We start from the raw sequence: 26,582 nt of genomic DNA, 5'->3' as shown, positions 1-26,582 counted from the left end.
CGCGAAGCGAATCGTGAAGCGCTGGCACAACAAGATGCAAATCGAATTGCGCTAGCACAACAAGAAGCGACTCGCATTGCTTTGGAACGCGAGCGCGAAGAACGAAATGAAAGAAATGCCATACAACAAGAAGCAACTCGCATTGCTTTAGAACGCGAGCGCGATTAACGAAACGAAAGGAAAGCAGAAAGAAAGGAGGAACGAGAAGCTCAAAGAGCAGCCTTGGAGGCCGACCGTGATGGGGGGCTGGCGATGATAAAAAACGCTAGGCTGAAATGTTGGCGATGAGGGTGGAACCAAAAACGCCAAGTGCTTGAGGGGTTCTTGTTGAGAGAGAGGGAGTACCTGCTGCCAAAGGCCTGTTGCGACTCCTTGCTCATCTGCCCAAGAGTGCTAGCTTTGGTTTGCTTATATATTTTCTTACCCAAATTGCCCTACCTACTTTTGTTGGGAAGTCACTTAAATTAATAAGTGAAAAATGTCAAAAATAGGAAAAATAGGCTAAATGCACTGGAAAATTCCCCTGAAGGATTCTGATGGATTCTCATGGGAATGCTTATGATCATGTTGTGTGCAACCAGAGGATATGCATCTACATCAAGTGACTGGTCACGCACGGTCTGCAAACAGACTCACAAAAGTGCCAGATCGCTTCTAAATCTAAACTGACTGGACTGACTGAACCCTTGTCGTGTTGTAGCTTGTCCACGGACACATAGGATTGGATGTGTCACGTGACATCCCCTCCCTTTCAAAGTGAGGTACTGGTACCGAACTATATGGCGTCGAGGGAGATCGCCAATAGCATCCGGAATCCTAGAAGGGACTCTTCCCCGGCCCACTCTGATGTGTGGGTCGTGCGGTACTTGAACTTCATAAAGGTCTGCAACGCTTGCTTCTTTGGGCCGCGCCGAAAGCGACACAAAGTCTTCTATGGCTCCTTCGATGCTTCAACTTCGTCGAGTGTCCTGCTTCTTTCTTCTTCAAGAATCTCCATGGATAAAAATTCCTGAAACCATTTCCAACACAAAACCATGAACATACCTATTCCATGTAAAGTGAGTGGAAAAAATCTTGTCTTCGCTAAAAACTGTGTATGCAATGTAGATGAACATAGAGACGGAGTGACAATCCGTTCACCATACACACGCAAACAATGAGATCGAATCTTTCTCTTTTGATCTAAAGCAATCAACTGTGGCAATTCACGACGGAAATGCCCATGCTTGGTGCTCATACTTTCATGTGCTCGTTCTACGAATGTGTCATGCCAAGGAACAGACATGAAATGTGACTTCCTTGAACCTATACTTTTCAGATTTTCATGAGCAATCCGCATACATTCGTGCTCATTCATGAGTGAAACGTGCTCAACGTACAATATGTCATGTCTAGGAAAAGGGATCACATAAAGACGCTGACTAAAATACAAGAAACGATCACGAATGAAACACTCGTACAATGCGTGCGTATCAATCATGCGAACACATAATACTTCCTGTGAGGGTTCTTTGGACCTAGGCTCGAGAGCCAAGATCGGTTCTTCCTTAATGATCGATTCGACAACGAGGTTAGCTTCGCTAGAAAAAGCATCCACTAACACATCATCCTTGTGAACAATCACATCATCTTCATGCAACTCATCATGCGTGAGAGAAATCACATCTTGATCATGCAAATCATCATTATCATTCAAATCATCATGCTTCTCATAATCATGCAAATCCTGTGTGTCATGCTTTGGAGAAAAAGAGACTGAGAGAGTCTCCTTCTCATGAATCCGTTCAATCTTGTCTTGCATATTAGCAACGAGAGATGGAGAATGAATAATGTCCTCTCCATGAATGACAATGGGAGAATCACTTTTGGCAATGAGAGTGAAGGTGTTAGCCTCCCAATCAATGAGAGGGTTAACATCACGAAACCATCGAATGCCCAATATCATATCACATCCCGAGAGAGGAGAAACAACAAATCTTCTAGTGAAGGCAGCTTGTTGAATTGCAAACAACACATCAAGGCACTCCTCCATGATGAGAGCGTCCATACCGAGAACAAAGCCAGAGATCTCCTATCGAGATCTCTGACTAACTTCTAGGCGGGCTCTCTCAACAAGAGAGAAACTGATCACATCATACATACTACCTGGGTCAAACAATATGTCAAAACGTTGCCCCGATGTACGACCATAACATTTAATGAGAGAATCATCAATGGAAGGGTCATGAGAAACTTGGGGCATACTCGTGTTATCATTAATTGCATTGACAGAGAATGTGGATTCTGTGGATTCTTTAGATTCATTCGATTCAAGCTTAGGACATGTTCTTTTTATGTGACCCTTAATGTGACAATGAAAACAACGACCTTCCTTAGAATAAGTGCTTTGCTCTTCCGATGTGATGTATCCTTCTACAATTCCTTGTGCTACCTTTTCATCTGGAGTAAGCTTTAGGTTTAGCAATTGTGTTAGCCTTACCCTTAGATTCATTGGAAGAATTCTTTTCTGAGAGATTGTTGGAAGATTGGTTAGAAGAGTTACCATTCTTACCGTTCTTACCGTTCTGAGGGTTCTGAGAAGTCTGCGAGGTACTTGTGGAAGTCTTGTTCTCCTTAGGCTTTCCCTTGTTGTGCTTCATCTCGTGTGCGAGAGCAATCGCTACCGCCTTGTTGAGATCGATTGAATCGAGCACCTTGACATCGTACTTGATATACTCGTCCAATCCATAAAGGAATGCCTCTTTGCGTTCATCATCCAACTTGCGTAATTGGGTACTTAGCTGCAAAACACAACTAGAAAAAGACATAACCGGCATACCATTTTGCTTGAGAGAGCGCCAATCGTGCGTGGTACTGAGGTGGCATAAACCGCACCTTGAGCTTGTCTTGGAAATCAGCCCAATTGAAGGAAAGGGGCGTGATTTCGTCGGCTTCCTCTAGGTGCGCGGCTAGCTGTGCCTCTTGTCATGCGTGGTACCAATTGATGGCATCACGGGCAAGGTACATAGCTGCCGTCAAAACTTTGCTATTTCCTGTCTTCTTAGTTGTCGCAAAATAATCATTAAATTAATGCAACCAAGGATAAATAACCGTAGCATCCATCTTACCATCATACTTACTGAAAGTCAACTTCTCTGTGACTGGATGGTTGGAATCTGCATCGTGGCTTGCGCCACTTGATGAACTCCCACGATCTTTGGGTGGTTCTGACTTCGAGGCTAGTACTTGTCGAATCAATTCTTGAGTGCGTAGTTCTCGTTGAGCCTCACGCTCGACCTCCAAGGCCGCGCTTCGTGCTCCCGCTTCCACTTTTCTTTGTTGTTTTCTTTCTTTGTGTTCGTCGCGCTCGTGTTCTAAAGCAAGGCGATTTGCTTCTTGTTTGTCCATCATGTCAATCATCTGCTTGACCATTGCACCTAAAGAACCAAAGGCACTCACAGCAACCACAAGCACTATAACGCACCACGCTGAATCTTCTCATGACTCTGACACACACATTGATGAGTCTCTCATGAAGTGTTATGGTCATGTAAAGGGTCAGCGTTTTATCATATTGTTCGATCCAGGTAGTATGCATGATGTGATTAGTCCCTCTCTTGTTGAGAGAGCCCGCCTAGAGGTTAGTCAGAAATCTCCTCTCGAGGTTTCTGGCTTCGCTCCTGGTATGGACTCTCTCATCACGAAAGAGTGCCTTGATGTGATGTTTACCGTTCAACAAGCTTCTTTTAGTAGGAAATTTCTTATGTCTCCTCTCTCAGGATGTGATATGATTTTGGGCATAAGATGGTTTCGTGAACTCAACCCTCTCATTGATTGGGAGGCTAACACTCTCACTTTACATGCCAACACCGACTCCCCCCTCATCATTCGTGTTGAGGAGGGCTTGCATTCTTTGCCTCTCATCTCTCATGTGCAGGTAAAGCGTGAATTACGACGAGGAGCACAAGCGGCATTCATCTATGCTGCTCCAGTTTCCAGAGCATTCAGGCTCCAGCTAAGTATTCAAATTTGTTTACCAAGTTTAAACATCTCTTTTTGCACGATGATCTTCCACCTCGTCTCCCATCCGAGCGACCGGAGGACCATCGCATCGAGCTTATGGAGGGGGCACAGCCTGTCAGTAAGGCTCCCTATCGTTTGAACAAGACACAGGAGGAAGAACTAGAGCGACAACTCACGGAGTTGGTGGCTAGAGGATTCATACGCCCTAGTGTAAGTCCTTTTGCTACCCTTATTTTGTTTGTTCGCAAGAAGGATGGTTTGTCTCGTTTGTGTGTTGATTACAGGGCAATAAACAAGATGACCGTCAAGAACAAGTTTCCGATGCCTCGCATTGAGTATATCCTAGATAGGCTCAATGGGGCAAAGGTTTTCAGCAAGGTTGATCTCAAAAGTGGATACCATCAGGTACAGGTATTCAAAGGCGACATTTTCAAGACCGCTTTTTGCACCAAGCGAGGGCAACGGGAGTATATTGTTATGCCTTTTGGATTGACACGTGTTGTGGGTACATTTAATCGTCTCATGGTAGGTCATTTCGGCGATATGGTCGGTGTATGTGTGTTCATCTTTTTGGATAATATTCTCAATTTTTCTGCATCGTGGGAACAACATGAAAGAGATGTCGAAAGGGTACTAACTCGTTTGGATGAGTGTCAGTTGTACATTGCAGCTAAGAAATCTGAATTTTTCCTTAGTGAAGTCACTTATTTGGGTTATATCATTTCTGCAGAGGGCGTCAAGCTAGATCCCGCGAAGGTGGAACAGGTTCGTAATTGGGATTTGCCCAAAACTGCATATGATGTACGTTCTTTTCTTCGTTTATGTCAAGCATATAGTTTGCACATAAGGAATTTTACACGCATTGCTGCACCTATGACTGATGTTTTGAAAGGGGTAAAAACTCGGCGTCAACGCATAGACTTGCCCGAAGCAGCCATTGAGGCTTTCGCAGCTCTCAAGGTTGCGGTGACAGAAGCACCGTGTCTTATCCTTGCCTCTTGGGATGATCCCTTTGAGGTATGGACAGATGCGAGCAATGTCGCCATAGGCGTTGTGCTTCAACAGCATGGTCGTCCTGTAGCTTTCCTTAGCCGAAAGCTCAATAGTGCGGAAAAGAATTATTCAATTTATGATAAAGAACTTTTGTCTGTCATTCACTCTCTTAAGCATTGGAAGCATTTTCTTTATGGTAGAGAGTTTACAGTTCGCACAGATCATCAAGCCCTCAAGTGGCTACAGTCTATGCCTAGTGCACATTGGAGTGATCGCCAAGCACGGTGGTCACAATTTTTTGAGCAATTTGGCAGTTTGATTGAGTATGTGCCTGGAAAAGCTAGCCCTGTTGCAGATGCGTTGAGTCGCAAAGGACAGATTTTGGCTCTTGAGTCAAGATCCACATTTTCTATTCAGGGTGAGTCTTTTGATAGCATGAAGAATCAGTATGCGGATTCCGAGTTTGGTAAGCATTGGTTGCAGGCTCTTGCTTCCCAAGGGCCAAGCAACTATCTCATTCGTGATGATTGTTGTATTTTCGTCCACGTTTATGTGTGTTGCCCTCTCTTAAGCCAACCATATTGCATGATGCACATGATTCTCTCACGAGTGAGCACAGGGGAATAAACACCACTTTGGAAAAAATTGAAAGATTCTTTTATTGGCCTAAAATACGAAAAGATGTGTTTCGTTATGTCACACAGTGCACTATATGTCAAAAAGTTAAAGCTCCTCGGGGTAAGCAACAAGGCCTCTTGCTTCCGCTGCCTATTCCCGATGGACCTTTTTACGATATTTCCATGGATTTGTGACTAACCTACCATCAAGTTTGCATTCAAGGAACACTCAATGTTTGACAATTGTTTATCGTTTCAGCAAGTTTTGCATGATGATTCCTTGTAAAGCCACAGTTATTGCACAAGATGTAGCACGGTTGTTCATTAAGCATTGGTACCCCCTCTGTGGTTTACCAAAATCAATTGTTTCAGATAGGGATGTTAAGTTCACGTCCACTTTTTGGCGCGCACTTTTTGAAAATTTTGGCACTAAGTTGAATTTTTCATCGGCTTTTCATCCACAGTCAGATGGCAAACAAAAATTTACAATCAATTGGCTTTTGATGTTTTAAAGTCATATGTGCATGATCAGCAGTCTCAGTGAGAGCTCTATCTCCCATTGGTTCGGGCTATTTTGAATGACTCTTTTTCTTCTGCTATTGGTCGAACTCCGTATGAGGCAGCTTTTGGCCGTCATTCCAATCACTTTTGACTCGCTCGATCAGTCAGATACCTGATGCCAATGCTGAAAGTCAGTCATTGGATGAGATTTCTGAGAGTGTGAAGCTTCGGCTAAGCAAGGCTCAGAAATCTTATTCACGGCAGGCTAATAAGCATCGTCAGGATGTTTCGATCAAAGAAGGAGATTGGGTGTATTTACGAATCATGAAGCAACGTCTTAAGCAAGTTGGAAAGAAGTGTCCAAAGTTGTCTTTTCGTATGTATGGTCCATTTCCAGCCATTAAAAAGATAAATGAGGTTTCAATGAAATTGCAGTTGCCTAACTCATGGTCAATGCACAACGTTTTACATGTTTCTTGGTTGAAAGTGTTTCAGGGAACACCTCCAAAGGACATTTCGGAAGAAGAAGAACCGGATATCATTGATGAAGCTGAAGTCATGGAGCCGGAGCAAGTGTTGTTGCATCGGTTTCGACATGGTTCGAAGAAGCAAGTGAGACAATACTTTTTGAAGTTCAAGGATCGAGGATCCCACGAAGCGGTGTGGGTCGACGAAGAGTTTTTCAAGGATTATCCAGAGTTGTTGGCAGACTACAAGGAAGCCATGCAGCTCGGTACCAGTACCTCACTTTAAAAAGGAGGGGATATCACGTGACACATCCAACCCTATGTGTCCGTGGACAAGCTACAGCATAACAGGGTTCCGTCAGTCCAGTCAATCTAAATTATAAGTGATCTGGCACTTTTGTGAGTCTATTCGTAGACCGTGCATGCCCAGTCACTTAATGTAGATGCATATCCTGTGGTTGCACACAACATGATCGTAAGCATTCCCATCAGAATCCTTCAGGGGAATTCTCCAGTGCATTTAGCCTATTTTACCTATTTTTGACATTCACTTATTAATTTAAGTGACTTTTGTTGGAAAGTAGGTAGGGCAAATTGGGTAAGAAAAAATATAAGCAAACCAAGGTTAGCACTAAATAGCAGATGAGCAAGGAGAACAGCAGGCTTCGGTGACAGGTTCCCTCTCTCTCAGCAAGACTCCCAAGTCCTTGGGCGATTTCCCTCATGCAGACAGCATAGCGTTTTCCTCACCATCACCAGTAGCCTTTTCCCCTTGGCGGTTTTCAACAGAGACCAGATCGCCTTGCCCTCTTGCATCTAGCGTTTCCCAGAGCCATCATCGCCTACTGTTCCCTGAGCGTTTTCAGCACCAACCCGCAGCAAAAAGGCAGCGTTTTCAGCACAAAACGCAGCAGACATATCAGCGTTTTCATCAGCCAAATCAGTGTTTTTCAAACAGCATAAAATCAGCCCCGAATTCAGCGTTTTAGTCGCAGCAGATTTCAGCCTTGAGCGTTTTTGGACAGCACATACACACTTGCAGATTTCAGCCCTTAGACCGGTATCGCCATCCCCGTCGTCATCACCGGCATAGCATAGACTTGCATCAGTCACATGCATCATCATTGTACCAGTTTGTGCAATCAATAGTAGACCACTCTCACCGACAAGAGGGGGGCCTTCAGAGGAGGGTTTTACCACAGTCTCTGGTGTCGTATTCTCTTCTCTCACTATCTCTCAGTCTCATACACTTGCACGCACAGTGTCCACTCACTTTGTTCGTGATCATTGCACTCTCTCATTAAAGGCGCAAGGCTCTCCCTTCCATAAGAACAAAAAGGAACCTTGAGCACATTATGGGGCACTCATCTTGAGAAAGAACAACATTCATTCCGCTGCACCTTACACACAGGGATTGTTACAGCGTTTGCCTATACCCACCCGCCCCTGGGAAAGTATTACGATGGATTTCATTTTTGATCTCCCGAGAACAAAGAGTGGTCACGATGGCATCTAGACTGTTTATTGACAGATTTAGCAAACAGGCTCATATCATTCCAATGAAGAAAACAGTCAAGCCGGATCACTTAGCGAGACTGTTTGTGGCCCAGATTTTCAAATTACATGGCATGCCAAAGACAATTGTCTCCGACAGGGACCCCAGATTTACGAGTTTGTTTTGGAAGGCAATTTGGGAGAACTTTGGCACGCGGTTGCAGTTCTTGTCATCTTTCCACCAGCAGACTGACGGGCAATCTGAGATTGCCAATTCAGTGGTTTTAGATTTATTGAAGTCTTATATTTCGGATTAAAGACTCAATCGGAAAAGTATCTACCTTTGGTGGAATTTGCCTACAATAACACGATACACTCTTCGACGAGGAAGGCGCCATTTGAGATTGTTGAAGGTGTTGCGAATGTTCCACCCTTCCTAAGCACGAAAGATAAGATTTTTGAAGGGGATGAGAATACGGGCGACTTAGACACGGCTTTTGCCAAGGTCCGCGAGGCTTTGCAGAAATCTCAAGAACAACAGAAAAAGGCAGTGGATCGCCATCGTCATGATTTGAATTGAAGGAGGATCATTGGGTGCTCTTACGCTTTGAGAAGGCACGCCTGCGAAACAAAAAGGGAAAGGAGGCTCTTTTTCCAAAGCTTAGTATGCGATACTACGGACCTTTCCGGATCTCTGAAAAGATCAATGATGTCTCCTTCCGACTGAAACTGCCTGACACTTGGAGGATTCACAATGCATTTCATGTGAGTCTCTTGAAACCTTTTAAAGGCGATATGCCTGACGATGGGGAGCCCGATGACCAACCCGAAGTGGAGGAAAACGAGGAGATCCTTGTTCCTAAACAGATTTTGGCACATAAGGACGCAGAGAATAAAGGTAAAGTTCGAAGGCGGTTCTTGGTTAAATTCAAGAACTATCTTGCATTGGATGCGAAGTGGATGGAGAAGGAGGACCTAGCGGATACTCCTCAGATTGTGAAACTTTACCTCGAAGCTTTTGGTTTAGCATAGTCTATTCCAAATGGAACCCAGAATTCAGCTTGGCCGGAGGTCTGGTGCAGTGGGATGCACAAGAGGGGAGTTACTCCACTCCTTTGTCAACAGATGCCTTGATTTTTTGTATACTAGAGTCACTGATGTCTCTTTGAGCTTCAGGGATACTGAGAGCTGACAGTATTCTGCTATATGACTTTATGAAATGGAATTCCTGAATATGAAACTGATTTGTTCTTGACTTCTTTTTAAGTGCAAGAAATGATCGACGAAATGACTGCAGCATTTTTGTCTACTTGATCTCGAATAGACATGGTTGCAATAAGGGTTAGTCAATCGGGCATCGACGAGGTCCCGACTAGATCTAGATGTGATTGCTAGCTACATTGCTAATAAATCATGGTCTACGATCCGAATGAATGTTGAATGTCATGTGATGACCTGTGATGTCTAGTGATGTCTTGTGATGTGACTGTCGATTCATACATGTGCTAGATGTGTGTTCCTAGTACGTAGGTACTAACAGTCAATGTCTGCTAAGACGGTTTATCGTCTCTGTCTGTTTTGCAATCGAGGGCGATTACAATGCTTTCAAGAGGGGGGTATGTCACAAAGTGACGACGTGGCTGCCCGCTTTGCTGAAACCCTAACCCTAAATGGCTGCAGATGGGAAACCCTAACGCTAAATGACTACAGAGATGACACGTGGCTGCTGGCTGCCCATTACACACACACTCTTGTTGCTGAGAGACAATCCCGATCACTGCAATAGTGACGTGGCAAGCGCCGTACGGACAGGCCGGAATTTGCGGCGCAATTTACGGGATGCTGACGTGGCAGCAGCTGTGGAAAAGCAGGACAGCTTTTTGCTACGCAAGGGAATGAGAGAGAGAGAGAGCTCTTTTGCTTTATTTTCCACTAAGCTTTTGCTTTAATTTACAAGCAAGAGAAAGAAAGAGCCTCTGCTTTATTTTCACAAAGCTTTTGGGCTTTTGATTTTCAGCTTTTGGGGCTCTGCTTTTGGCATCCCTCGTACTCTTTAAATATGTGAGCAAGCCTCTCACAACTCAGAGCATCTGGACACAGAGTCTGAGTGTGAGCGCCTGCCCGCACTCTTGTACTTGAGCTCAGATTAATACAAAAAGAAATACCGAAAGGGGCGCCAATCTTTGGGGCCAATATCTCTAGGCACGGAACTCCGTCAGGCCAATGCCGAATCAATTGTGAACTGTGAACTGTTTTGAAGTGGTTATTTGATGCTGTCGTGGTAGATTCTTGACTTGGAGTGTCCAAGTCCATTACACATGGTGGTAGCAATGCCGCGGTGACCCGTAAAAGGTGGACACTAGCATTCGGTCATAACCTTTTCCCTCAACAGTTGTGTAACGCACAACATGGTTTTCCTCATCAAGTAGCCATCCCCAATGGAATATCCCGCTATTGTCTTTCCATCCCGTATCCGTGTGAAAACGTCTACAAAATCCGTATATGTGGCATAATGGTCGACCATATCCTCGAAGCTCCTATGGTGAATTGCGGAAATAGCCAGAACCAACGGCTTCCAAGACAAAGCATCTGCCACCAAATTCTTATGTCCCTGCACATGGACAATCTGGAAGTGAAATTGTGACAAGATGTTCGCCCACTGCATCTGCTTTTCCGATAGCTGCTTCTGTGACAAGAAGTAGCGTAAACTCTGATGGTCTGTAAAGACAGAAAAATCCGCTCCAAGTAGGTATTGCCGCCACTGAGTAAGAGCATGGATAACCGCCAAAAGCTCTTTCTCATAAATCTGTACTGTCAATTCCGGCCTTGAGAACAATCAGCTCTCGTAAGCAATGACATGGCCTTCTTGCATTAAGACCGCACCGAGACTACGACCACAAGCATCACAATATACTTCAAATGACTTCTGCAAGTCCGACAAAGTCAAAATTGGTCCCGTAGTCAATTTCTCTTTCAATGTCTGAAAGGTAATCACCTCTGTGGGTCCCCACGAGAAAGGGACTCCTTTCTGCGTCAAGATATGCAAAGGGAAAGCAATCTCTGCAAACTTTCTAATGAACCGCCTGTAGTACGAACACAATCCCAAGAAGCTTCTAACTTCATGGACATTCTTCAAATCGGGCCAATCGCGGATAGTCTCTATCTTGCCGGATCCATCTGCACTCCCGCTGCTGACACAATGTGTCCCAAAAAGTGTATCTTTGGTAGGAAAACTTCACTTTCCTTTGCATTAATCACTAACTTGTGATCTCGTTATGCATGAAAGACTTGAAGCAGATGATCTCTATGTTCTGCCTCATCCTTGGAGAAAACAATGATGTCGTCAAAGAAAGTGCCAACGAATAGTCTGTACTCTCGAAAAATCATGTCCATCAGCCCGTTAAATGTCGCAAGAGCATTGGTTAGGCAAAAAGGCATCACCAAAAACTCAAATAACCCAAAAGTCATCAGAAAGACTGTCTTGTAGACATCTCCCGACGCGATTCGGATTGATGATATCCACTTTTCAACTCGATCCTGCTAAAGCACGAGGATCCCTGAAGTCTGTCAAGTATATTATCGATTCTAGAAATCGGAAATCTGCTCTTGATGGTGATTTTGTTGAGAGTTTTATAATCGATGCACATTCTCTAAGATCCGTCTTTCTTCAAAACCAACAACACTGGAGAGCAATACGGTGAAGTACTAGGCTGGACAAGACCCTTTTCCAAGAGGTCTTTCACTTGATTCATAATCTCTTCGTTCTGGGCTCGGCTCACATGATAAGGTGGCCGGTTCGATGGTGTCCTTCCAGGTATCATATCAATGGTATGATCTTCAAGACGAGCGGGTGGTGTAGCGCGGATAATGTGTCGTGCTCTCTACAGTGTGGGTGTCCCCCAGTGCAATGTGCGTGACAATCTCACTCAACAAACAGAAACTCTCTCAACAGAATGAAATACAAGAAACAATGGATAATAACAGAGACACAGCAGTAGACCAGAACATGTAGACTCGACTAACTCAAAGGACCTTGTACAGACTCGGGAGTGGCAGCACACTCAGCTCCAGCCAAGGACTCACAGGTACAAGATGGGGTGTCGAGGCTCAGATGTGCATGGATGGTGTAGCAGTGCTCTGTGTAAGACTCTCTAGACGACTACGTGCAAGATAAGCCCCCACTTTCCCAAAACGACTACTGATATGTATAACCATAAGAGCCACCAACGGCCCATAAATGTCCAGCCAGCTAAGTCTATCTCCAAACTGAGTGGTGGTGGTGACCTGGCCACGACGTCCACTAGACCACCGTAGGTACCCTGCCAAGTGTCACTCCCAGCCAAAGGGTCCGTCCAGTGTGAACCAGACCAACTGTAGCTAACTGTCCAACTGCCTGTCCTGTGAAGTGACACTGTAGCACGCTACAGGTTGCCCGCCACAAGATTGGTCACCGTCTCGGTGAGCCAAAACTGAATGAAACTGCAAAAGTAACTATATGTACCATGAAAGATGAGGTAAGAGCACAGTCCTGTCACCCAAGGGAAAGGGTCGTCCCCACTGCTGCTCTAGAAGCTTCCGGATCGGGAGGAGCCATCAGATCAATAGTGTAACCATGCGGTTGCTGTCCTGTGCTTTGCATACCTTGATTTCCTGTGGTTGTAGCAGCCATCTGCTGCACAGCGGATGGGAGTACCTGCCCTGAAGTGAACTCCGGACGCCTAGTAACGCAACCATGGCGGTGTGCACCAGCAACGTCACAGCAAGGAACACTCTGGCTCTGCATGTGTGGCATCTGGACCTGAGACTCTTGCTGAGTGAAGTACTGGACCTGGGGCTGTGGGTAGTGTCCCATGAACTGCTGAGAGGGCTGAGAGGGACCTGCTGGCGCTGCAAAGGTAGCTGGACTCTGGACCTGTATCCCTGGCCTAGTCCATCCATATCCCACAGTAGCCTGGGTAGGCCTGTTATCATACATAAGCATTTCTTGAAATCCTTGCACCTGTGCTTTGAGGTCATCAATAATTCTCGACTTTATCTTCAATGCTTGCTGTAGTGCAAAAATCGTTGCATCTCGATCTGCGATGGCACTCTCGGCAACTCGCAGGGATCCCTCCATAGCTGCGTATGTGGCGGAGTGATGCTGGTGGGTTGCAGCTAGCTGCTCCACGCCTAGCTCGATGGTGGCAATAGCAGCTCTGGAGTCCTGAAGCAACTTCTCTGAAAGCTGAAATAGAGAAGTGGAGTCGGTCCTACCTGAAGATCCCTCAGATGGATGTGATGCTGGAGGGCGCACATGTGGCACTGCCGGTGAGCTAAAAGTAGGTGCAGATGGTGGCATAACCGGCGAGCTAGAAGTAGGGACACTCGGTGTAGAAGGTGCCTCAGAGATTGTTGTTGTAGGTGCAACGAGTGATATGTTGACCGGTGTATGAGTGAAGATGGGAGAAGAAGGAAGAGGATCCTGTAAGGGTGAAGTGACCATCCTGTCCTGAGGAGCGGCAGTAGACACTAGTGTCGGCACAGCAGAACCAGGTGTAGCAGTAGACGTATGACGCTGAAGATGTACCCTAGTCTGCTGTCTCTCAGAAACTGGCAAGCAGAGTAGAGACTTCACTGTATCCTTCATCACTTTCGCCTTGATCTTCTTTTTCTTGGTGACTGTGGGGTCTACTTGCATGCTCACGGGTTTCCTTTTCCCTTTCGGAGTTCCCTGTTCCTCATCCACTTCATTTATGTTAATAGGTATGTTTATGATCCATGCCAAGAGAGGCGCCGCAAAACATCTAAAAGTTAACTGCACAGACTGCACTTGGGCCCGAAATCTTTTAGCCCTAGACTGCAGAGAGCTGAAGAGAATTTGGTGGAATCCACATGGGATAGTGTGGATTAAACAGTATAGCCCGTCGCAGTGGGAGAATGTAGTGAGAATATCTGTTTGTACCTTGTCTTCTTTGGCATCCCGAGCCAGAAAGTAATACCTGAAGATTGCGAGAAGCCGTCTGTTTCGCTCATAATTTGGGTGATCCGAGCTCAATAGCTCTTTACATGCTTGAATTGTCGCGTCCTTGGACAACAAAGAGAAAGTGCGAGTAGTAGACTTCACAGCTGGAAAGTTGGTCATACCCATGGCATGGCCAAGCCTTGTAGCTGTTAGCTTGTGGCCCCGGACCTTTGGAAAGTTTTTTAGCAGTTGATGTATCAGTTCTGCTGGAATAGTATCAGGTAAATTTGCATCAGCCAATTCTGTGAGGCCCAGAGTCCGTAGCTGAGCAGTCGACAGCACCTCGCTGAGAGATGGTCGAGGTTGCTACATATGAAAATGTAATGAAAATGCTGTGCGATTTTTTGAAGAAGCGGGCCTCTTGATTTCATGAGTGATAATTTGCTGCTTTTCTTTTTTCTGAGCCACCTTTGAGTGTTCCTCTTGGTCACTGGATGCACCTGACTCGGAATGGACATCGGAATCATCAGATGCTGCTGAGTCTGCTTTGTAGCTCTCATCACTTGGGTCACTGGAGGTAAAGTCCTCTATGTCGTGGCTGCTGTTGCTTGCAGATACTTCAACTGCTTCGCTCTCTGATTCTGCAACCAAAGCTTTCCTCCTCTTCAACTCTACCTTTTTCTTGCTACTTCCTTCTTGCTGTTTCTCCTGTTGCTTGCTACCCCCTGCCATGTTGAGGTCGGATGACAAACCGAGCCTCTGAGTAGTGAAGTTGACAAACAGAGCCGTTGAGTAGGCAAGTGATGGAAAAGCACTCAGATACAGGCCAGGTTGGAAGAAAAGGCCAGGTTGGATTTTCTTCTGCAAAACGATTTAGGCTAGCAATGGAAAAGCACGTGATGCTTTAGTTTTGCTGCAAAACACAATTTAGGGCAGCAAATTCGAACCAGTAGGACGAACCAGTAGGGCAAGTAGAGGGCAAGTCGAATGTGAACTTTGCGAGGGTATGGCGAGAGGGGTGCTGAGAGAGAGTAGGGGCGAGAGTGGGAGGTTAGGGCGAGAGGGGACGGTTAGGGGAGAGGGTTGCTGTGAGAGGGTAGGCGAGAGGGTGTGGGAGAGGGTAGGGGCGAGAGGGGAGGATAGGGGCGATAGGGGGTGCGGGAGAGGGTAGGGGCGAGAGGGGAGGGTAGGGGCGAGAGGGGAGGATAGGGGCGAGAGGGGGTGCGGGAGAGGGTAGGGGGCGAGAGGGGAGGGGAGGGGAGGATAGGGTCGAGAGTTTAGGGTAGGGGGCGAGAGGGGGTGAGGAAGAGGGTAGGGGGCGAGAGGGGAGGATAGGGGCGAGAGGGGTTGTGGGAGAGGGTAGGGCCGAGAGGGGAGGATAGTGGCGAGAGTATAGGGTAGGGGCGAGAGGGGGTGTGGGAGAGGGTAGGGGGCGAGAGTATAGGGTAGGGCGAGAGGGGGTGTGGGAGAGGGTAGGGCCGAGAGGGGAGGGTAGGGGCGAGAGTATAGGGTAGGGGCGAGAGGGCGAGAGGGGTGTGGAATAGGGTTGGGGCGAGAGAGGAGGATAGGGGCGAGGGTAGATAGTGGAAAGGGCGAGGGTCTGGTATAGAGTAGGGGCGAGTGTGTTTGGGAGAGTTTAAGGGCGAGGGGGTGTGGATGCGTAGGTAGTGACGATGTGGTTGGGGTTGGGATAGGTAGGGCGCATGATCACACTCGGTACTCGGTACAAAGTGATAGCAGAAGCAAAGAGAAGGTACAAAGTGCTAATTTTTTAGCAGCTACAATTTTCGAGCAGATAAAAGGGAGGGTAATTTTGACTCATTGGGAGATTAAGGTTCCTGCAGTAAAGCCTATATTCTTCCCATAGACAGTATGGCATTGGGAGTCCCATCAAGTCAAGTCCTTGATTACACCTTGCTCATTATCCCAATTGCCATCTAAGCAGAGTCCCCACGAGTCCCCAAGCAGATTCCAGTTGTCAGACTGAACAAAGTCACGCAAGAAGCTTGACTGAAAGCAGTTTGGAAGGATCTTAATACTTAACTGCAAATAACACTGAGGATAGAAACCATTAGAGGAATTAGAAGAGTGACTGATTAGAGGAGGAGTGACTCTTGCAGAAGTTCCCGATAATACCCAATTACCAAGAGGACTTAGTGGAGAAAAGATATCTTAGAGGAAAGGCGGAAACTTACAAACATAGCAAAAACTGAGACAGTAACAGAACATCTATTCTGGTGGAAAGCTCGAGGGGAGGAGAGAGATGGGCCATAGAACCTACAGATGGCGGAAAGTTGCATACCCTTTACTCAGAGGAGTAATAGCACTTGATTCTGGAGCCATTTACCAGTGGCAAAGGGACGCCTTCCAAAGTGACTAACTGGACAGCCCCCTGTGGCAAAACCTCCTGTACTCTAAAGGGCCCTTGCCAAGCTGGAACCAGCTTCTTTGCTTTTTTCAAAAACTTGGCCTGATAAAGTAGCACCAGTGCTCCTTGTGTTACTTGCGGCTTCCTGAGATGGCGATCATGCCAGGCTTTACAACGAAGCTGCTCTGCTTCTAGAGCCAGTGAAGCCAAACCTCGGCTTTCCTCCAAAAGGAAAAGACGAGAGACTGCTGCCGACCCCAAATTTCCATTGGCACGAAGACTTCCCACTAGCGGGGACCCTTAGTTGAATTCAAAAGGTGCTATCGATTCCAACCCGAACGCCAATTGAAATGGAGTGTGATTGGTTGTGGCTTTGAAAGAAGTTCGATATGCCCAAAGTGTACCGTGGATAGCTTGAGCCCAAGTTGATGGATGAAGATGACATGCTTTCCGCAGGAGTGCTATCAGAACCTTATTAGTGCTCTCTGCCTGCCCATTTGCTCTAGGGTAATAAGAACAAGATTTTCTGTGAAAAATCTTGTAGTTGGCCAGCAGGTAGAAATTGTTTCATTCACAAAGTGACTACCCCTGTCACTGGTGATTTCCAATGGACATCCAAACCTGCACAAAATATTTTCATAGAGAAACTTGGCTACTGTAGTGCCAGTGCAGTCCGTTGTGGCAAGTACCTCTGCCCACTTTGTTGCGTAGTCGGTAGCCACCAAGAGATACTTCCGATTGCCGGGTTGGGCAGAGGGAGTAATTGGGCCTACAAAATCTATGCCCCACCTCTCAAAGGGTTGCCATGCCATAGAGACCTGCAGAGGACGGTTTGACTGTTTGCTTGGTTTAGGGCCACAACGCTGACATACATCACATACCTTTACATAGGCGATTGCATCACGGAAAATATAGGGCCACCACAAGCCACACTGGAGAATCTTTTGTGCAGTAATATGGCCAGGGTAATGGCCACCAGTGGGACCACTATGGGCATCCTCTAAAATATACTCGACTTCGTGAGGGGAGACACACCGCCTCAGAACACCATCTTGCCCTGATTTGTATAACTGGCCCCCAATGAGAGTGAAAGGTCTAGACTTTAGCAACAGGCGTCTCTTCTGTAGGGCAGAAGCATTCTCAGGGTAGAGGCCCCTAGAAAGCAGATGCAAAACATCGCCGTACCATTCCGGTGTGGTATCCACCTTAAAGAGACTGCTGTCCGGAAAGTCGTCAGCAACCCATGTTGCTTCTTCACCAGTGTAAACGCGAGAAAGATGGTCGGCGAGGACATGATGTTTGCCGGGCCTGAGTACCACTTCGAAGTCGAACTCTTGAAATAAGAGTAGCCATCGCCATACTCTACCTGCAACCTGCGGCTTGTTGAGCAGATATCTGAGGGCATGGTGATCAGTAATAACTGTGAAGTGGACCCCTAATAAGTAGTGCCGAAATTTTTGCAGAGCATACACAATGGCTAAACCTTCCCTTTCTGTGGTGCTATAGTTACACTCTGCCTTGGTGAGTAGGCGACTTGCATAGTGAACAGGGCGATCCAGGTTATACTCCTTACTAGGCTGAGTCAGCACCGCACCCACAGCCAGTTGACTGGCATCTGTATGCAGATGAAAGGTGAGAGACCAATCGGGAGCTACTAAGATAGGCGCCTCTGTGAGGCGTTTTTTAAGGTATGCAAAAGCTTCTGACTCTACCTTTGACCATTGAAAGGGAATAGCAGCACTGGTTAGACGGGTCAGGGGTTGAGCCACCTGTGCATACATGCATATAAACCTGCGATGATACCCTGTGTGGCCTACAAAGCTCTGTACCCCTTTTGGATTGATGGGAGGTGGTAACTTTAAGATTGCCACAATCTTCTCTGGGTCAGGAGCTAAACCTTTAGCCGACACCACATGGCCTAGAAGTGTGCCTTCAGTAACCAAAAAATGACTTTTGTTAGGATTTAGCTTTAGACGCGCCTCTCTACACCTGAGGAAGACAGCAGAGAGTTGAGAGAGGTGTTCCTCTAGGTTTTCCACTGGGGTTGAACATTGAGCACCTGAGAAGGTCGAAAAATCGTCCATGAAGATGCGAAGATGATCCGTAAGCAAAGGACAAAAGATGAGATATACTGCCCTATTGAAAGAAGGTGGAGCATTTTTCAACCCAAAAAACATTCGAGTGTATATAAAAATACCCCAAGGAGTCACAAAAGCCGTTTTCAGTTGATCACCTGGATGGATGCCCAACTGATTGTATCCACTAAACCTATCCATGAAACTGTACAATACATGCCCTGCTACATCTTCGAGCACACGCTCGGTGAAAGGTGTTGGGAACCCATCTGGGATAGTTACCTTATTTAGAGCACGGTAATCGACGCACACGCGGATTTTGTTGGATTGCTTCTTCGGCGCTATCACCATGGGTGATAACCACTCAGAGTGCTCCACAGGTACTATGATCCCTGCCTCTTGCATTTTTTCTAACTCTGCCTTGACCGCCTCAGCATACTTCGGGTTGAGCTTGTAAGCTCGGCCTCTTACAAGCTTAGCCCCTTCGACCAGAGGTATAGTGTGGACACCCAATTCTGGTGGAATCCCCTCTAAATCCTTGTAGGACCAAGCGAAAACATCTTTAAAAGAGTGAATGAAAGAGACGACCTGATTGAGTAATGCGGGATGCTCCCATAACCAAGCTGCTATCAGTACGGGCTGAGGGTTGTCAGGATCTCCCAGGTTGACTTCTCTGACCGGGTCTGGGGTTGTAGCTGGAGAGGGTGCTTCTGAAGATGAGAGGTGAGCTGCCTCTTGGAGCTTCAAGACATCATGAGCAGGGGTTTGATCGATTGGAAACTCTGCATACTCTTCTTGTAGCCATCCCTGTGGGAGCTCCTCGAAGGGTAAATCTTCCGATAGAGACAACCTGACAGAGTGCTTTTGCATGGGGTCCAACTTGGGAGATGCTCTAGAAAGAGGGAAATCTTTGGCTAGTGCATGCAGAGGAGATTTCTTCCCCCTTCGGTGATGTGTGATAGGTTCCCCAAGACCGAGGGCTTCCATCGGCGGTTCATTCGACGCATGAGAATGTGGGGCTGACACACTTACTTCTTCGACTGTTGTACTGTCTGCTGTAGGACTTTGGACATCGGTGTCCTCCTGAGGATTTTGAAGAGAGAGTGTAACTGGCGGCACAGGTAAATTTTGAGTAGAGACCATGTAACATGGCATTGAAGTGGTAGCTTCCAACCACTGTAGCAGGTCCTCGTCAGACCCGTCAGGTGCGATGGGCTGCTCAGGGTCAGGGTTGGACTGTACTGTCAGTGAGCTGTGCTGGGCCACTGGATCCATCCCTCCTTCAAGCCGGATTGGTTGCATTTGGGAGCCGGGAGTGGATATCCACATGGCGTCGTTTCCCCAATCATGAAGTGCCTTAGTATGCCGTAACCAGGGTCTACCAATCAGCAACGGAAATCCTCCCTCCACCTGAGGAAGACTGACCACCACAAAATCCAAGCTAAAGGTGAAGTCTTGTACCTTCAAAGGCACCTTCTCTATTATGCCCACAGGATAGACTGTCCGCTGGTCTGCCAATGTAACAGTGAACGGAGCAGGGCGAGTAGGCTGCAGACCTAAGGCTGACATGGTAAATTCAGGCATTAGGTTGATTCCAGACCCACCATCCACTATGACGCCTGAGAACGACTTCCCTAGAATAGATACAGTAAGACGTGGACTTTTATAGTCGGTGAGGGGAGCAGCCGGATAGGAAATCAAATAGGAATCTGAGGGCTGTACAGGGAGGTGCCCGCCACTAGGCCCAGCCCCTGGGTACAGAGACTGAATGACTGACAGGGTGTCACTTCTAAGTGTTGCGTCGAGCCTTAGCATGTCGTATAGTGACACCTGCTGAAAAGTATTTTTCAAGATGGCTTCTGCTGTGGGCTTGGCACCTTCGAACTGGGCCCCTTTTGTGACCTTAATCTATTCCAAGTCAGCCACTGCTTCTAAGAAGGCTCCATCAATGTCAGATAACAAGGAAGTTGGTTTGCTCTGAGCAATTGGGAAGGACTTGTCCTTTGGGTCAGCTAGACCAGAGTGAGGAAGTGGAGACTGGCGAGGTGGACCTGTGGGTAGACTGAGACCAAGAGCTGCTCTTTGTGCCCGAGTAAGGACACCAGTAGGCCCCTCCACTTGAAGAGACTTAACCACATGAGTAGCAGGTGAAGGTTGAGGCACGGTGTTCACAGTAATCAAATTTATCTTCGGAAAGGTGAATTCGGGCTGGGTCTGAGTCGAGCCTGAAGACGTGGATGCCCTTTGCTTAGGACAATCCTTACTATAGTGATCCTTCGAATCAGGGCAATGACGACAAGGAGGGGACCCCTCGGGTAAAGGACACTTGCTCTGATAATGCCCATATTCTCCGAATCTGTAGCAGAGTATGGACCGATTGGAAGGACGAAACGGGGGACGAGGTGGTTGCTGCATGGAATTGGAGGCTGAGGTGTAGAAACTTTGGGAAACTGAGGGAGTACTAGCATGATAAAAACTGTGGGGTGCAAAATTGTTGTGCATACCTTGCTGCATAGGGGGTGTTGTCAGCAGAGGAGGCAACTGGTTTTGACGGCCGTAGGGTGAGACCATGTTGGGTGCAGGTGCTAACCCTTGTTGGAGAGAAGGACCAAGATTTTGCTGTATTTGACGCAATCCCTTGAGGTAGTAACACTCTTTATCCTCATGTCCAGATTTTTCACAGAAGTGGCAGTAAACGCGAAGGGGGCACTCCTGTGGGGGGTGCCCTGGAGAGCGGCATGAGCTACACCAAACCATAGCCTTAGTCTCTTGCTGACACTTCAGCTCTTCTAACTCGCGCTTAATCTGTTCCAATGCCTCATTATGTGTAGGCTTCTCTTGTCTAAGAGAGGACCTCTCCTCTTGAAGAGCTCGTTGTAGCTTTAGGGCTTCCAGTTCCCTGCGTAAAGAAGTTAAAGGATCAGTAGGACTACCTTCCGAGAACACAGAGGGAGTATCTATTTGAAGAGAGTTGTTGAAGAGCTTCCTAGCTCCCTCTATTCTAGTAGCAGCTGCGATGAACTCGTCGAGAGTGGCGTCGGGTCGGAGACTCTCTCGGAGTTTTTGCTGAAAAGTTTTGGGAAGCGCCTTCTCCACCCACTTTTTAATCATCAATTCACCAGGTTGTTGGGGAAGCTTGGCCACCAGTGACTTAGTTTTAGTCATAAGCTCCGCAAAAGTCTCCTCAGGCTTGAGCACCATGTTGGCCAACTCATCCAACACCTTCTCCTGGTAGTCACCCGGCCTGAAGGCTGCACAGAACTGCTGTCTTAAGGCTGCCCAAGTTGCAAAATGGTTCTCTGCAAATTGGCTGTACCATTTATCTGCTAGGCCATCCAGGGTGGATGGAAATAGTACCAAGTAAGCATCTTCTCTGTTCAGCCCACGTCCCCTACAGAGAGATACAAATCTTCTTGCATGGTCGTCAGCATCTTCTGAGGACAGCCCTTTGAAGGTAAGGAACTTGATGTTCACCTTGGCTAAAACACTAGCTCGTGGCTCCATGATTCCTTGCTGAGAGCAAGTCTGTTGCACAATAACTTGCTGTAGCAGAATAGGAGAGAGCTTTTCTGGAGAAGGTGATCGCGAAGATGGGGAACCTGATGACGAAGGAACGGGTGATGTGATATGTGGAGGTATAGGTGATGAGGTTGAAGGATTTCTACAAGGCGTCAAAGGTCGTCTTCTGTGATAGTACTTCAGAGGGCTCAGTAGTGGGCTTTGACGCTCAACTGACCTCCTTGTATGTGTCATGCAGTGACCTCCAATCCAACCAAGCTTTGGGCCTTTGGGCAAGAGAACCTTGAACTGGCTGAAGACTGGTCTAGACTCTACTAGACCAGACGAGTGACTAGACTAGCTGGACCAGGGACGAGGAGGACGAGACCAGGGTCTAGACCAGGCAAGTGACTAGACCAGCTGGACCAGGGACGAGGGACGAGGAGGACTTTCCTTCGCAAAATTGAGCATCATCTTTGTTGCGTCGCCGATCCATCTCTTGACGCTCTGTCGGAGTAGGCCGAGGCAGGCCATACTCCTTGCGTGAATCTTCGTTGTGATCCCTTCCCGCATCTCCAGATGCAGAGGGAGTCGACTGATCCTTGCCTGAAGCCATAAGTGTCGCGGAAAAAAAAAGGATCGGATTTCCCGTAGAAGAGAAATCGGCCGTGCTCTGGTACCACTGTAACAGACTTGGACACTCCAAGTAAAGAATCTACCACAACACCACAAATAATCACTTCAAAAAATTCACAGTTGACAATTGATTCGACACTGACCCGGCGAAGTTCCGTGCCTAGAGATATTGGCCCCAAAGACTGGCGCCCCTTTCGGTATTTCTTTTCGTATTAATCTGTGTTCAAAGTACAAGAGTGCAGGCAGGTGCTCACACTCAGACTCTGCGTCCAGATGCTCTGAGTTGTGAGAGGCCTACCAGCGTATTTAAAGGTTACAAGGGATACTAAAAACAGAGCACAAAAGCTGAAATCAAAAGCTTTGATAATTACAACAAAAGCTTTCTCTACCTCTCACAATCTCTCTCTCTCTTGAGAGAGAATAAAGTAAACAAAAAGGGCTCTCTCTTCAGTTGCGTAGAAAAAGCAGTGCCCAAAAGCAGCTCCAAAAACTGCCCAAATCTGCCGTAAATTACGTCGCAATTTGCCGGCGTCCGTACAGGACCTGCCACATCAGCCTGCAGTCGCAGTTTCCGGGAGCAAGCAACAGAGATTGTATGTGTGTGTTGTGGGAACGCCACGTCACAGGTTTGTGACAATCCGTCTAATTTGAAAAAGAAATTTCAACGCGAAAACATCATCGAATGCTGAACAACCAGCTTCTGCTCAAGATAAAGGAAATTTGTGGTTAATACAATTCGTGTCTCAGAGGATATGACTATTCTTATGAAGTATGCTCAATGCAATTCTTCAGTGTTGGAGCCTCTTTCAAAGCAAGTTTTGAGTCTTCTTGGAACTCTCAACGGTCGTTCCATCAACATTTTGGTGGACAGCGGATGCTCTAATAATTTCGTCAGCACTCAAATAGTTCGACAGCTTGGCTTACCAACTTAGAAGACATCTTACTTATATGATGTGCAATTAGCAGATGGATCAATTTTGACTTGTGATCAGACAGTTCGACAATTGCAGTTCGAGATTCAAACTTATACAGATCAATTGGATTCCGAAGTCATGCCTTTATCTTATTACGACATGATTCTTGGTCACGATTGGTTATTCCAATATGATCCTACAATTAGCTTTCAAAGACATACTATCAATTTGTTCAAAGATGGACGTGAACCGATTTTACACGGGCTTTATCATGCGAAAAGAGTGATTCAAGCCTCACGTGTATAAGTCAAACAGCATGATACAGTGGATTATGAAACAAATATGATCTCCGATGCAGATGAAGAAATTATTATTGATGAAGAAGTTTTTCCAAGTGAGACTTCGTTACCAGACAAAGATAAGGACATAGTTGCAGATTCCGAGTCTGAAGACGATTATGCTTTCTTTGATTCTTTGTTGGATGATGATATGCCAATTGCAAGTCATGAAGTGACAGTTTCTGAAGACGATTCTGAAAAATTTTGGGATTCGTTACTGGAAGATGATTACAGTCTCAATCCAAAATCCTCTCCAATGAATGATTCACAAAGTTGAAATTACCCCATCTGAAGAATGCCTTCAGAAGATTTCCTCTTCACCAACTATTTCACAGTTATTGGAAGATTTTGAACTAGAAGTCTTACATCACATGAAGAATTTTGAAGATCAACTTCTTGTTGCAGTCAACCTGATTATGCCAGATTCCTCTAAAAAGTCTTTGAACAATGCAATGACATGGGATTTAGCAGTCAAAGCAAAAAGGTTTCGCAAGAAGCAAAAATTCAAGACAAAGGTTTTAGATAACTCAAAGACTAAAGATTTTTTAAAATTCAATGTTTTTCCAGAGTTCTATCAACATCAGAAGTCATTTCTTTAACTGAGGCTCTCATTTTAAATGGGAGGGAATGTCACGATTGTGACTATGATGTTACAGTATTACATCTACTCTTTCTTCACACTAGACACAAGACAAATAGAGGAGCACGCACCACTGCAAAGCTCAGCTCATACTCACACCCATGGTACTCTCATTGACCGAGCAGAGCTAGGGAGAGCAAGACACCCACGATTGAGGAGAGGAGCTTCACAGCATCGACGAAGACTATAACAGAGGATTCGAGCCATATTATCTCAACATCCAACTACAGATGAGGATGGATTCATCACCCAATGGATAAAATGTACATTGACCTAATGGCAACCTTGCCTCAGCAATTGTTGAATGATGACTCTATTATAGCAAAAGTTTCACCAAGGGATATCAAGAAACAGCTGGCTATGCAAGCAAAACTCACTCTGATCTTTGGCTTCAGTGGGCGGGTTCCACATAGCCATGAACTACTATAAAGGCTACAAGGTGCACATATTATTGACTATGCAAGTGCCATTGACCATGCATCCTATGTGTCCAAGGGTTCATCTCAGTTAGATTCAAGGAAGCTGCTATTATATCACCCTCTTGTATTTGGCACCCATTATATCGGTGATCACACATACCCACACAGTTCCGGCTAGTAGCACTTCTAGTTAATTTTAGTATCTCTTTTCTTGTACCCAGACATGGTATCAGATTCACCAATTTGTTACAGATTATTCTCATAGGTCATTTTGGTCTTTTGAAGACGTTAATATATCATTTCATTTCACCTCCCCCCATGCTTCCGTGTCACCTTCCGTTGCACTCTAAGAAAGGATGGTTGTTTTGTTAATTCTGATGGATCGGCAACCAAATTGGAGCTGAGTTTTTCAATTGGTTTGTGGATGCTTATTAGCCGTTAGATAAGTTGGATCGCTTGCGATAAATTGTTAGGGATGTTGCTTAAAAAGCTTGTTATATATCTGAATAGCTGATGTGTTTTGTCTTGCTTCAAGGACTAGCTTTTTTAAGTTTGTGGGATTTGTTGTAACAAAATCTTTCTTTTTGTGTAAAGCAGTGTTGTTCTATAATTAACGACACAAGGATTGGATGGATGGATGGATGGATGGTTGGATGGTGAGATACACAAAAAGTAGGTTTGGTGTAAGGAGCTGAGGCGATTGCCGCACCTCATTAGTTTCAGGGAGGATGTTGGTTTCCTCAAAACCAATGGCAAATCTTTACTCGTTTATACACAATTATGACAGAAACTCTTGTACAACTGGAAATTGACACTAAACAAAAGTTATCAGCACTCTTGTAACTTATTCAAATCTAGATTTTGTACTCTACTTGAGGAACTCCATAAATTATCACGCAATTCATCAATAAGGTGACCATGATTCATGAATAAGGTGACCACACGAATATAGCACTTGATATATTCAAGATGGTAAAGGCTATACAAAGACAAATCCAGGATAAGCCCAAATTCACCTTTAAAGGAAAGTGCAAGGTATAGATTCGCGGTAGTCATCCACAAGTCAATATAACCATCAGCCCCATCATGCATAGTATTGACTAAATACTACCCACTAACTTCATCAATGCCGAATAGTGGATGACAGGGTGTAGAACTAGGTACTGATACATGCTCCCACACACCCCCATACACGAGCATACATCAATACAAAAATTGGAGTTCTGAGTTTTGAGTTTCTGTCATAACTCAGGAGATGCAGGGCAGACTGAGGACTGTGCTTCCACTGAAGATAAAGCCCGACCTCTCTAGCAAATGACCTCGATTGTCAAACGTCTAATCAATATGACATCCAACAATTAAGCACAAAAAGCTAACTATTTATTATCCTTGTAGGGGGCCTGGCATGTGACCAAAAGCGCCCATTAACCAGGGAAATGTCTCAATGTTGATGAAACTAAGACCATCATAGAAAACATCATCTCCAGTGATGAACAATAAAAAACAGGGAAAAGTGCTGATTGCAATTTTGAATTTGGAATAACCTTTGTTTAGACTGAGACAGGGAGAGCGGAGCTGAAAACCTGGAAGAAATGCTATTTAAATGAGCGGTGAAGAGAAGCGTGCGGGGAGGATTGCAAGGGACGCTGCGGCAGCAAGAGTCGACTTGACGTAGGGAA

The 26,582-nt window shown here is 46.0% G+C and overlaps 1 protein-coding gene across 4 annotated transcripts in view; it reads right to left on the bottom strand.

The window, feature by feature from the left end:
- Positions 1-26,582, bottom strand: part of DPD1 (Polynucleotidyl transferase, ribonuclease H-like superfamily protein) — a 191,151-nt gene that overhangs the window by 164,308 nt on the left and 261 nt on the right. For 2 of the 4 annotated variants that reach the window (XM_086504031.1, XM_086504032.1), the window contains exon 1: positions 26,448-26,582. This exon is cut by the window's right edge. In XM_086504031.1, the coding sequence (XP_086360157.1) occupies positions 26,448-26,582 (135 nt within the window). The remainder of the gene's footprint in view (positions 1-26,447) is intronic. The other 2 variants (XM_086504033.1, XM_086504034.1) reach the window with 1 other exon arrangement.

Source organism: Adiantum capillus-veneris, chromosome 28, assembly GCF_014529385.1.
Source record: "Adiantum capillus-veneris isolate H3 chromosome 28, ASM1452938v2, whole genome shotgun sequence".
NCBI classification, from domain to species: Eukaryota; Viridiplantae; Streptophyta; class Polypodiopsida; order Polypodiales; family Pteridaceae; genus Adiantum; species Adiantum capillus-veneris.
Note: the sequence above shows the minus strand (reverse complement) of the source record. Positions and strands in the feature narration are given on the sequence as shown.